The sequence below is a fragment of the Alexandromys fortis genome, unplaced genomic scaffold (genome assembly GCF_014885135.2).
Source record: "Alexandromys fortis isolate MF-2015 unplaced genomic scaffold, M_Fortis_MF-2015_v1.1 scaffold_206, whole genome shotgun sequence".
In the NCBI taxonomy this organism is placed as follows: domain Eukaryota; kingdom Metazoa; phylum Chordata; class Mammalia; order Rodentia; family Cricetidae; genus Alexandromys; species Alexandromys fortis.
This window is the reverse complement of record NW_026068097.1, coordinates 2615103-2627979: the sequence shown is the minus strand read 5'-3', so window position 1 is coordinate 2627979 and position 12877 is coordinate 2615103. Positions and strand designations below refer to the sequence as shown.

The following is a 12877-nucleotide window of genomic DNA, read 5'->3' as shown; positions in this document are numbered from 1 at the left end:
GGGGGCCATGTGTGGGAAGAGGGGGAGGGAAATGGGAAACGGGGAGGAGGCGGTAATTTTCTTAAAAAATAAATAAATAAATGAAAAAAAATGACTTTCAATATTTGAGAGTACAGACCTTAAGAGGATGATGAATCACACTTGTAAAAGAGTGTGATGAAATTCATCAAGATAGCATAAATGTCACCAAAAATTTGCTACTAAATATACTGGACTGATTCTCCCTCCATATTGAAAATATGACTTGGTGCTCTATATAAACTTGCATTTTATTTTATAAAAAATAAAACAAAAACAAAAAAAGAAAAAAAGGCAAAAAAGAAAAGAAAATGGAGAAAAAGTGGGAAATCCCATAAAATACTAAGACATTTGGAAGACTGAAGTTTTGAATACTGCTCATATAATGTTCTTTACAATATACTACAAAACTATTCCACAACAATTAAAAACTGATGAAAACTACCAGGTAAAATAATTTAATGAAAGATAAAAACCATAGTAATTTCAAAGTACCTAACAAATGAGCCCTAACTAAGCTATATTCATATTTCTAATATGAAACTGAATAAATGTCTTCTGTATTTACTTGTTGATTTTACCACATTGCATTTTGAATATTAACAGTTACAAAGCAGACAGTATTATTTTGAAACACTCCTGGCTATCCTAGAACTCATTCTGTAGACCAGGCTGGCCTCAAACACACAGATCTGCCTGCCCCTGCCTCCCAAGTGCTGGGATTAAAGGTGAGTGCCACCACTGTCTGGCATATTATTATAAAATTAGGAGAGTAAGTGAACTAACAAAACACACATGAAGGATTTTTACACACTAAAAATAGACATTTTACAAACTGACACTATTAGAATTTACATTATTTTCCAGTTACCTTCTTCCTTTATTTTAAAACAGAAAATACATATTTAGTGCCTTCCAGACAAAACAGGACTAACACACATGAACTCAAAAACACTGTGGCAAAAAAAAAAAAAAAAAAAAAAAACACTGTGGCAGCATACAAAGAACCTGCATAGGTCTAAGCCAGACGGGACCCCAGCCATAAGAAGAAAAGTGGACTGATAAGCAAAGTGAGAAAATTAACTAATATAAGATTACTTATTGCAAAAAGAGATCACCATTAGATATACTTAAACTTTTTATTTTAACTTTATAAGCATAGAATATTTCCATATCTGTTTATTTTGGGGATATGCTGTTATGTTTTTGTTGTTGTTTGTTTGTTTTGGTTTGTTTGGGGGGGTAAATGTTTCAAGTAATGTAGACAAAAGCAGAAACTTAGTGTTTTCTTGATCAGTATTTCTAGTGAATACGATCATCCTTTACAGGAACTTGATTTCACATAACTGTGCATTACATAAATGTATAGTTTTCAAACGTTACATTGGGTTGACCTTATTTAAAGTCAACTTAATTGATTCTACAGGACCTATTGGTTTCGTGGGAGCCTAGGCAGTTTCGTGGATGCTCACCTTACTAGACCTGGATGGAGGTGGGTGGTCCTTGGACTTCCCACAGGGCAGAGAACCCTGATTGCTTTTTGGGCTGACGAGGGAGGGGGACTTGACTGGGGGAGGGGGGGGGGGAAAGGGGAGGCGGCGGTGGGGAAGAGACAGAAATCTTTAATTAATAAATAAATAAATAAATAAATAAATAAATAAATAAATAAATAATAAAATAAAGTCAACTTAATTTTTTTAAAGGAACTTCACTGCTTTTGCTATGCTGTAATGGAGTGTATTTACATTCAAATAAAAAGCAGGTGGACTAGGGATATAAAACAGTTGGTCGACTTGCCTGGCATTACCAAGGCCCTAGGTTGGAGCCCTAGCAATGTACAGGTTGTGGTGGCATCCATCTATAATCCTAATACTTGAGAAGTGGAGGAAAGTCATCCTTAACTACTTAATCAGTGTGAAGCCACCCTTAGATACATGCGATCCTGTGAAAAAAGAAAAGATGGACAGACGGATGGAAGGAAGAAAGGAAAGAAGGAAGGGAGGGAGGGAGGGAGGGAAGGGAAGGGATGGACAGAAGGAGGGAGGAAAGAAGGAAGGGAGGAAGGAAGGAGGGAGAGAGGAGGGAAGGAGGGAAAGAGGGAAGGATGGAAGGAAGGAAGGGAGGGAGGGAGGGAGGGAGGGAGGGAGGGAGGGAGGGAGGAAGGAAGGAAGGAAGGAAGGGAGGGAGGGAGGGAGGGAGGGAGGGAGGGAGGGAGGAAGGAAGGAAGGAAGGAAGGAAGGAAGGAAGGAAGGAAGGAAAATTTAGAGGTAACAATGCTTCTACACAAAGAACAAAAACATCCTACCTGCTTCAACCTCATGAAGAAAGTCTCTGTAAAAGTCTTTCTGCTAAAATACCAAAATCTTTCGTTTGCAGGATATACACGAACTACTGTCTCCAGGAGAAAGCGAACTGGTTCCACCACCTCTGTGACTACCATATCCACTGCCACAGTCATGTACACCCTTTTATCTGCAACAGAAAATTTCTGGGTTTTATTATTCCGTGATTGTTGAAGAAAATAAGATCTCCTTGGCTTATACAAGAATTACAGTACTAGAAAAGCAAATTAACTTCTATATATTTATTTTTAATTATTATATCATAATCAAGTATCTAAATCTCCTGACAGATGTCTTTTTCCATTCTCTAAATAGGATGCTTAATATAACAAATAAAGACTGTGGAGAAATTTGAAAATGCCTTGGGTTGCATTTCCAGCAACATACATACATACATACAGCAGGAAAGCAGATAAAATGTTGAAGATAACTTTACTCTAAAATTATTGAATTTCTTAGATAATCACTAGAAAATCAAAGATGCATTCTTTCAACCTAAAACAGAAATGGCAGAAAGTGAAAGGTATGTTTGCAAACTAGAGGAGCTGCATAGGCCTCTCATTTTAAATCTGTGTAGTAGAGCACTGCTGATATAAATATCTCCATGTGCTGTGAACTAAGAAAAACATCCTCTGAAGAATTCTCAATACTTTCACTGCTCATAATGCATATATTTTCTTGTAAAAATAATTAATTGAGCTGGGGAGATGTCAGCAACAACACTTGTACACTTGGGTGAAAGGAAAATACCCAGCAAGTGCATTAAAAAGTGAGGCAAGTTGGACATACCTATAGTCCTAGTACTAGGGTAGTGCAAGTCAGAAGGATCACTGGGCTTTCTGAATGCCAGCCCGGCTCCAGATTCAGTGAGAATCTCTGTCTCAAGGGACTAAGACAGAGAATGATAGAAGAACACCCGACATCTTTTACTGGTCTCCATCCACATGGGCACACAGGTATGTGCACCACCCCAGTCACACCTATACCACAAAAATCATTATACACATACTCACACAGCAAAAATACCATTACTAAAACTTCAGTGAAATACAACATGCAGTTTTCACATATATGTACATATATGAGTATAAACGCATATATGTATACATGTGCACATATTATTTACACATGTAAAAGCAGAGGTACGGAAAGTGTTTTAAGGGATTATAGTGTTATCAGTCACATTTCTACTTACTATTTAAAATATTCCATTTGTTGCAACACTTGTTATTAAATGTAGACTATTCTAAGCCAGTATCTATTTTTTTCCATCATGATAGACTAAAATATGAATTCCATTTTATTTAATTTCCTGCTTGATACTTATTGAGAATTTTGGACTTATAGCTTAATCATACAATACAAATGAATAATCTTTTCTTTGTCTCTTAAATATACTTTGTTTTGATTTTTTAGACAAAGTCTCAGAATATAGCCCTAGCTGGTCTGAACTTACAGAGATCTGCCTGACTTTGCCTCCCAAATGCTGGAATTTAAGCAATATTCCTCTATGGCCCCAGCCTTCTGAAATATTTTTAAAATTTGACTTTTCCTGTTTTTAATTCTAAATTAAAGGAAAATACAAATAGCCAAAGGCATCATTGAGATAAGTGTAAATATTACTAAGTGAAAGTATTTACTAGGACAAGTATCCCTACCAATTCAAGAGAATTTAAGATTCTTTAGACATTGTACTTCAACTTGAGTACCATAAATGTACAGGGTGAAGAAGAGTGCATAAGATATAAATTTAAATACTCAAAAGGATCTCAAACGAAATTAAGAGATATTTCGTCTCTAGTGCCTAAAATGTTTTCATAAAAAAAAATCAAGCCTTCTTTGGCTTGTGAATTCTGAGTAATATATAATTTCAAAAATGTCCTTTGAAATTTTTAAAAAGTCAAGGCAACATGTTTGTGTAGCATGTTAAATAATTTCAAAAGAAACATCATTTGGATCCCAACAGTATGATATAAATAGCGTAAAAAGCTTATTTTAGCAGGGCAGTGGTAGCACATCCTTTAATCTCAGCACTTGGGAGGCAGAGTCACACAGATCTCTGCGAGTTTGAGGTCAGCCAGCCTGGGCTACAGAAGGAGTTCCAGGATAGGCACCAAAGCTACAAAGAACCCCTGTCTCAAAAAATAAATAAATAAAGCTTATTTTAACAAAATAATCTTTTAATTGAGAATAAAATGTATTAAAATAGAAATTTTTCTCAACTTTATATTTTCTTTCTCAGTGGTTATAAGAAAGAAGGTTATATGGTGCTACTACAAACCTGTCTCCAAAGTAAACTCTGTAACAATAATTTGATACTAAAATGAATAAGGCTGAATTTTAAAAACTGTTTCTTACTTTCTTATATATGTGTATATGTTCACGTGTGTGCATGTTTACATGAGTATAGTGTAGTAATATATCATTTAAATTTTAAAAAATAAAGCTTGCCTGAAGTTCAGAGAGTAAAACAGCCACACTGATCAGCCTTACATACCAGGTAGTGGTGACACACATCTTCAATCCCAGCGGCCACACTAGTTTGCCATAGAAAACAGGAGGTAGTGGTGCACACCTTTAATCCCAGCACTAGAGAGGAATCTAAGAAGGGAGGACAGCTCTCCAGACACAGTCTCATTCTGAGATTCCTGAAAGCAGGATCACCATTTTCAGACTGAGGTAGAGGTAAGAGACAGTGACTGGCTGTTTTACTTTTCTGACCTTCAGGTTGAACCCCAATTTCTGTCTCAGGGTTTTTATTAATCATGCTACATTTAGAAAGAAGAAACATGAGTGTTCATGTGTGTGCATGTGTTTATAAGTTTGTAAGGATGGAGCATATGTCTTCATGTGTGTTTATATGTATGAGAGGGTACATAAATGTTCATGTGTGCATGTTTATATATGGAAATGGAGCATGCATGTTCATGTATGTACATATTTACATGTGGTGAGAGCATATGTGTTCAGTATGTGTGTACATGTTTATATTTGGGGAGAGCATGTGTGTTCAGTATGAGTGTGTGTGTTTACAAGGGAAACAGGTGTGTGCATGTGTGGGGGGCAGGTAAATTGAGTATCTGATGTTGTAGGCATGTTTACATGCATGTATGAAAGACAGCATGTATGTTTAGATTATGCATGTTTACATATGGGAGGAAGGAGCTTATGAGTACATATTTATTCATATTTATATGTGTGTGAGAAAGGAAGTCGGTGTGTACATCTGTGTGCACATTTACATGAGGAGGGACAATGAGTGTGTGGAGGTGCGCATGCACATTTGTCATGAGCATGGAGACCAAAAGTTGATGCTGGGAATCTCAAGATCCTTTTTTGCTGTTGTTTTTGTTTTCTTGAGGCACGGTCTCTCAATCAGATCTAGATCTTCAACATGCCAAGTCTAGCTGGCCAGCTTCATCCAGGGATGCTGTCTCCTCCTTCCAAGGCTGGAATTATGGGTGGATTCCCATTCCAAGCACTTACTTGGATACTGGGGATCCGAATACTGTTCCCTTCCATGCTGAGGAAGTAAATGCTTTAACTGCTAAGATATCTTCCTAGCCCAAGGCTCAGTTTCATATAAACATTTTTTGCTATGTTTTAATTGTAACATACTTTGTTTAAACATAGTATGTAATCAAATGCATGTATTTTGTAGAACTAGTGAACACCCACTCTCTTTACAGACAACAAAGAATAGCTATCATTTTAATGTTCTTTACAAGAACAGCATATTTTCCTATGAGTAATCATTGATGCTTCTTGTCTTTAGCCAAAAGTCAAATATGGGTATAAACTAAATAACATAAAATTAAAGATGAAACAAGTTGATTGTTATATTCTGAACATACATATTTAACTGAATGAAAAATAACTCATTTTCAGTAAAACTGTAAAGCAAGTAAAACTTTAAATTTAGTTTAAACAGATCAAAGATCTAAGATCTAGATGAAGTAATTAATAAAAATATAAGTAATCTATAATGCTTAGTTAAAAATGGTAAACAAGGATATGCAAATTTCCAAAATTTGTTTGCTTAGACATTCCATCACTCTCATCCAAATAAAACAACCAACTTTAAAGCAATATTTAAATCACAAAGTCAAATGTTTTCCACATAATCTAATATAACTAATCAACATGGTTTTTAAAGTTATTCTTTTAACTAATGAATTTTTCCCCACAAAAACATGAAAAATATGAAAAGGAACTTCATAAATATCCACTATGATTCTAAATATGAATATCTTCAATTTAAATAGGCAGAAGTACTTTCTAAAAGTGTAATAAAACAAGATTACTCACAATAAAATTTAGAAGTAATAAAAAATATTAAAGGAAAGTCACCTTTCGGAGTTTCTTCATTAAGTGCCAGAAATATTGGTGCATTGGGGTTCCACATGCCTGTGATGACATAAGCTCTACCATCGTAGCTCTTTCCCATGGATTCCTAGAAAAGTTCAGACAGGAATCATGGGCAGTATGCACAAGGAAAATTATCACACTTTAAAATTATACCCTTAATCAATTTAATTTATTAAAATGTACATCTACACTCAAATAGAAGCTTACATTTTAATGTAAATTTTCCCACACAAAAGCATTTCTTTGAGTATTGTTATATTCTAGCTATCTTCAAACACAGGTTAGGTATAAACACATGTACTTCTTGCATGAAAAGAAGCATACCTATTCATGCTGAGTCATAAAAACATAAAGTTGTAAAGGTATATTAAATGTGATAGCTTGTTTGAGGTCAAAATATCTATATATAAAAGACCACAATATAAAATATGCTGGGAATATAAGTTCAATTCCCAGCACCAAATAATAAAATACACCCACTCACAAATATCTACAGAAAGACTCAACCACAGAAGGAAAAAGTAGTAATGTTACTTTTTTATGGCAATATCTTCAAACTTCAAACTTAATAATTTTCTAGTATCTATAAATCAATAAGAAATCACAATGGAGAGTTTAATTCTAATCAACAAATGTAGCTTTATCTCTCTTTCCTCTTCTTCCATCACTCTTACTTCCTCCTCCCCAACACAGCTCTCTTTACCCTCTTCCTTCCTCCTACCTTCCCTCCAAATTGGTTTTTTTTTTCTGTTCCCTCCTTATCGCCTCCATTTTAAAGTTTTCACTTAATCAGCTCTTGACTATTGAAAACAAGGCCATAAATGAGTTTTCGTATACGTTGCAGAGAAAGCAGGCCAAAATGATAGCTTGTGAAACACCCACAGAAGCATGATAACATGTGCCAAGACACATGAATGCTACCTACAGAACTTTCCATTTTTGTATTTCCTTGTACTATGAACGGTGAAAAAGGAACCAGACCAAAACAAAGAAAACTTTTTTCCATTCCTTACAGACATTTCTCTAAATTCCTATAAAACTGGATCAAGTCACTTGATTATTATATTCTTCTAATATATCTATCAATTTTAGTCAAACTGTATAAGACCAAGAATCTTGCATTCCAGAGATGAAGTAACTAAAGAGCATTTAATTTTAAAGGAACCACACTACGCAACTCCTCCCTAAAAACATCCATAAATTCACTCTCCCTCTCCCTCACACATCACAGCGCACACGCAGATACATACACGCACACACACAGTCCTCTAGCTCTTCACTATCCACACTAACTAGTCCCCAGTCAGTACAGGAATGAGTTTCTTACTTAAAAGATGCCAGCTATTTCTGTATGCTTGAATGTTTCCTGTGTTTGAGTACAGAAAAATGAACTAGAGTAATAATCTTTCTTTCAATGAACAAGTACAGAAATTAGGTAGTTAGCCACGGAAGTTTAAAGATTTCAGTAAGAACTGAAGCTGTGACAAGCCACATATAAAGTAGCAAAAAAAAAAAAAAACTATGAAGTGAAAATAAAAAGAAGAGATTTAGTTGTACTAGGAAACTGTTAAAGAGATGAGAAAGAGTGAAGGAAAGAAACACTAAAACCCATTTTTAAGCCAGGTCTGCTTGTGCAGAACTACAATCCCAATATTCATAAACGAAGGAGGGATTCTGAGTTACAGCCAAGCTTAGATTACACAACAAGATGCTCTCAAAAAAAAACTTTAAAATTATATACTGTCCAGACAAAAAACGGAAGTAGATGAAAGGAAGAGAAGGAGATCCACAAGACAAAGATGGTATGGGGGGGGCAGCACTTTATCACACACATACAGACAAACTGCTTCACGAAACTTTACCTCCATGTTTTGAACATACATATACATTCCAAATATACTGATTACAATATAAAATGTGCCTTTTTAATCTAATGTCAACATATGGTTAATTATATAGATCCACATACTATGGAGTAACTCTAATAAATTGTGGTCCAGCTTCACGTAACATATATGTACTGCAGTTCCACAGAACATATATTTACTGAGTTTTCTGTCTTTCATGGTATTTTGCTGTTAGGCTTTTCCTGAGTTAAAACTGTATTAAGAGATATGGTTAAAACCACTTACTTCCTACCCTACAATTTCCATGATCAAAAAATTCTCATTATTAGTAGAAGATTGAGTCTCTGTTGCTTGTACTCTTCAGTCTTCCAAAAACACTAAAATTTCGTTGCATACGATTTTATTATGCACATATGTATGTGTGTGAATATATATACATATATATGTATATACAAACACAAATGAAACTATATGTTTATGACCTTAGTCTGTTACGTTAACAGGACCTGGGAGACAAGTCTCTGGGCGCATCAGTAAGGGTAATTCCAAAGAAACTGAAGTGAGAAACACCCACCCTGAATGTGTGAGACATACTCCATGCCCCAGGGACCAGGGTTGGATGGAAGAGGGAAAAGGGTGCTAGCATGTCCTTCTTTTGCTTCCTGGTCTTCCCGGATGTGAGGAATCCCACCTGAATGTTATTCCCACTTTGAATGTACCTATCAGGCCTTCCCTGCTATCAAAGACTATGAATCAAGAAATCCTACTTCCCTTAATTGCTTTTCATCTTGTATTCTGTCATAGCAATGAGAAAACAACAAAAACACTATCATTTTTAAGTATGACTTTCCCTTTCGTGAAGCTTTTAAACTACAATAAAAAGTTTGATAAAGTTTCAATTCACCTAATTGGAAAATATGCTTATGGAAGAAAAGTCATTATTAGTTAAAAATAGTTCAGCATACCCAAAAGATAAGTACCACTATTGCACCATTGGGAACATCTTGCTGTGGACTGTTGTTATAGCTGTCAGTTCAACAAATGGGTAGAACCACAGGTTACTTTTCTCTTCTGGCACCTTGCATAATTGGACTTTAGGCCCATATAATGCAAGAGAATTCATGCATGGTACCATAAAACTAGCCATCCACACATGAGTGGAAAATTCACAGATCCTAAAGGAAAAATTATTATTATCATTTTTCTAAATTACTATAACTTCTAACTGTATTCTAAGCATTTGTTATAACTACAGATAAGTGTAACTCTCATTCCTCATTAAAGAAGTGTGCTCAGAGACTGCATTTCACTTCCTAGACACCCACACCCGAATAATCATACAAGAAGGAAGGACAGAGATGAGAGCAAGAAAAGAGATATCTTGATTGAAAGAGCCATTATATAGTTAGCAAGAAACCTGGCTCTAGAGAAATTCCCAGGAATCCACAAAAATGACCCCAGCTAAAACCCTAAGCAATGGAGGAGAGGGGGCCCAATCTGGACTTGCCCTGCAGTCAGACTGATGAATAGCTTAAACATCACCATATAACCTTCATCCAGCCACTGATGGGAACAGAGTCAGAGACCCCCATCAGAACACTGGACTGAGCTCCCAAAGTCCAGTTGAAATGTGGAAGAAATGAAAATATGAACAAGTGGTCAAGTCCATGATGGGGACACCCACTGAAACAGTCTACCTGAGTTAATGGAAGCTCACCAACTCCAGCCGGCCTGGGAAGGAACAAGCATAGGACCAAACTGGTCCCTCTGAATGTGGCTGACAGTTGCATAGCTGGAGCAGACTGGGGGGCCACTGGCAGTGGCACCAGGATTTATTCCTAATGCATGTACTGTTTTTTTTGGGAAACTATTCTCTTTGGATGATACCTTGTTCAGTATAGATATAGTAGGGAGGGCCCTGGACCTTCCACAAAGCAATGTGCTTTACCCTCTTTGAGGAGTAGATGGGTGGGGTAGGAAGGTAGGTGAAGGGACTGGAAGGAGGGGAGGGAGTGGGAACTTGGATTGGTATGTATAATGAAAAAGGTAGTTTGTTTTCTTTAAAATATATATATATATAACACTGCTTGACCAATGGCTTAGGCATATTCCAAGCTAGCTCTTACATTTTAAATTAACCCATTTCTATTATTCTAAATATTACCATGAGGCTCATGGTTTGTTACCTCTTGCTTCTTGTGTGGCTACATGATGTCTGCCTGACTCTACCTTCTTTCTCCCTGCATTCAGTTTAGTTTTCTCACCTACCTATATTCTGTCCTGCCATAGGCCAAAGAACCTGCTTTATTAACCAATAGAAATAATTCATACTCATAGCATACAGAGAGGAATCCCACACCAAAGAAGCTTCTTTTTGCAACAAAGACTACAACAAATATCCACGACTGGTCAAAATGCAGAGAACAAATGACCATGGAGTGTGAGCCCCAAATGAGATATCTACAAAACACAACCCCTACAGCTAAAAGAATATCAGGAAAATGAAGAGAAAATAGTCTAAGAACCAGAGGACCAACTGGCAGGACAAAAAAACAACATCCATGAAACTCAACACTATAGTAGCCTAAAAAGAGAATTTAATAATGACCATCTCGCTGAACATGCCATTGGAGTTGGAGGAAATCTCCTAAGGCCCTCTTCCTGGATGAAGAACAATAGGCAGTCAATACTTCCTATGAGAGAGAAAAATCACTATTTTCCATGGATGGATCTCCTGATTCATTATCAGATATCAAGTGATCATCTCTAAACTTATATACATACCAATAACACTAAATGTAACACTAAACAAGTCATAAAGTTGTGATCATATACATGTGTATGTATGCAAGTAGCAATAACAATTACAAAAGAGATCATGAATCCAAGAAAAAGTGGAGAAAGGGGAGCAATGGGGTAGGAATGATGTAAATTCAGTTTAGTCAAGTATAAAAATCTAAAAATAAATTTTTAATCATATTGTTCAATATGAATAAAACTGGTAAATGTATAAATGTATGTATAAAAACTGTTAAATGTAATTTGCATGCCTCTCAAAATCTGTTAAAGTAAATGAAGTGGCAGAAAACTTGATTGCAGTTTCACATGACATTTGGGTATGTCATAGGAGCAAAAGTATTAACATCTTACTCAAAAGAGCACAACCAAAAGTATTTAGGCAAAGTTGCAAAAAGTGTAACTGGTACTTATTACAAAGAATAATTTGCCAATAACCAAAACCTCCTTGTCAGTTTCAATATGAGGTACTGAGTTCCTTGTTACTAGACAAAAATCTAGCCAAGGGTCAGTGACTAACTATTAAGATATGAAGACAACAGATAACAGTAAACCACAACTACTGATAATTAAAAATGCGAAGTCTAGCACTACCCAACTATTTGTTGTGCAGGTAAGGAATAGGCCATTGATAATGATAACTCAAATGTGGGATTAAATTACACAGATGTGATTAAGGAGCCTCAGAAGTTCACACCAGTTTTATAACTCTATAATCTCATTTTAGGTTTTTTGGGGGAAACTCTCTAATAATGATTCATTTTAATCCTTTATATTCTATAAGACCATAACTAGAACCTAGTATCTTAACACTTTTTCTAATACCTAGTACTCTCAAAATGACCCCCCCTCATAGAATTCTAATGGCACCAAAATACTATGGCTTACTTTAGGAAAACCAACATTCATTACTGATGTGTTGTAGAAAAGGGTAAATGAGAGATGGATCAATATCTAATTTATGCTTACACATTTGATATAATTGGTTGTCCTCACCTGACGTGTCTAAACAGTACTTCCTCTCTATGTATATGGCACATGAGGAGGTGTGAAAGAAAACGGACCCCAAAGAGTGGAACAATTAGGAGGTGTGTGCTTCCCTGCTCCCCTATCCAACCTTTCTTTATCCCAAACATCCCGTTTCCCAAGTTCCCCCCAACCTCCCCTTCTCACTTTTCTCTCCCCATCTCCCCTTACCTCCCTCCCACCCCACCCCCAAGATCCCATTTTTTGCCCGGCAATCTTGTCTACTTCCCATAATCAGGAGGATAGCTATGTGTTTTTCTTTGGGATCACCTTCTTATTTAGCTTCTTTAGGAGATCAAATTATAGACTCACTGACCTTTATTTATCTCTAGAAACCAATTATGAGTGAGTACATCCCATGTTCATCTTTTTGGGTCTGGGTTACCTCACTCAGGATAGTGTTTTCTATTTCCATCCATTTGCATGCAAAATTCGAGAAGTCATTGTTTTTTACCGCTGAGTAGTATTCTAATGTGTATA

The 12877-nt window shown here is 36.0% G+C and overlaps 1 protein-coding gene across 1 annotated transcript in view; it reads right to left on the bottom strand.

Moving 5' to 3' along the window:
- LOC126489389 (rab GTPase-activating protein 1-like) overlaps positions 1-12877 on the bottom strand; it is a 120322-nt gene that overhangs the window by 52991 nt on the left and 54454 nt on the right. The window contains exons 8-9 of the mRNA XM_050123621.1: positions 6711-6813; positions 2324-2490 (exon numbers count right to left, since the gene is read on the bottom strand). Of these exons, the coding sequence (XP_049979578.1) occupies positions 2324-2490; positions 6711-6813 (270 nt within the window). The remainder of the gene's footprint in view (positions 1-2323; positions 2491-6710; positions 6814-12877) is intronic.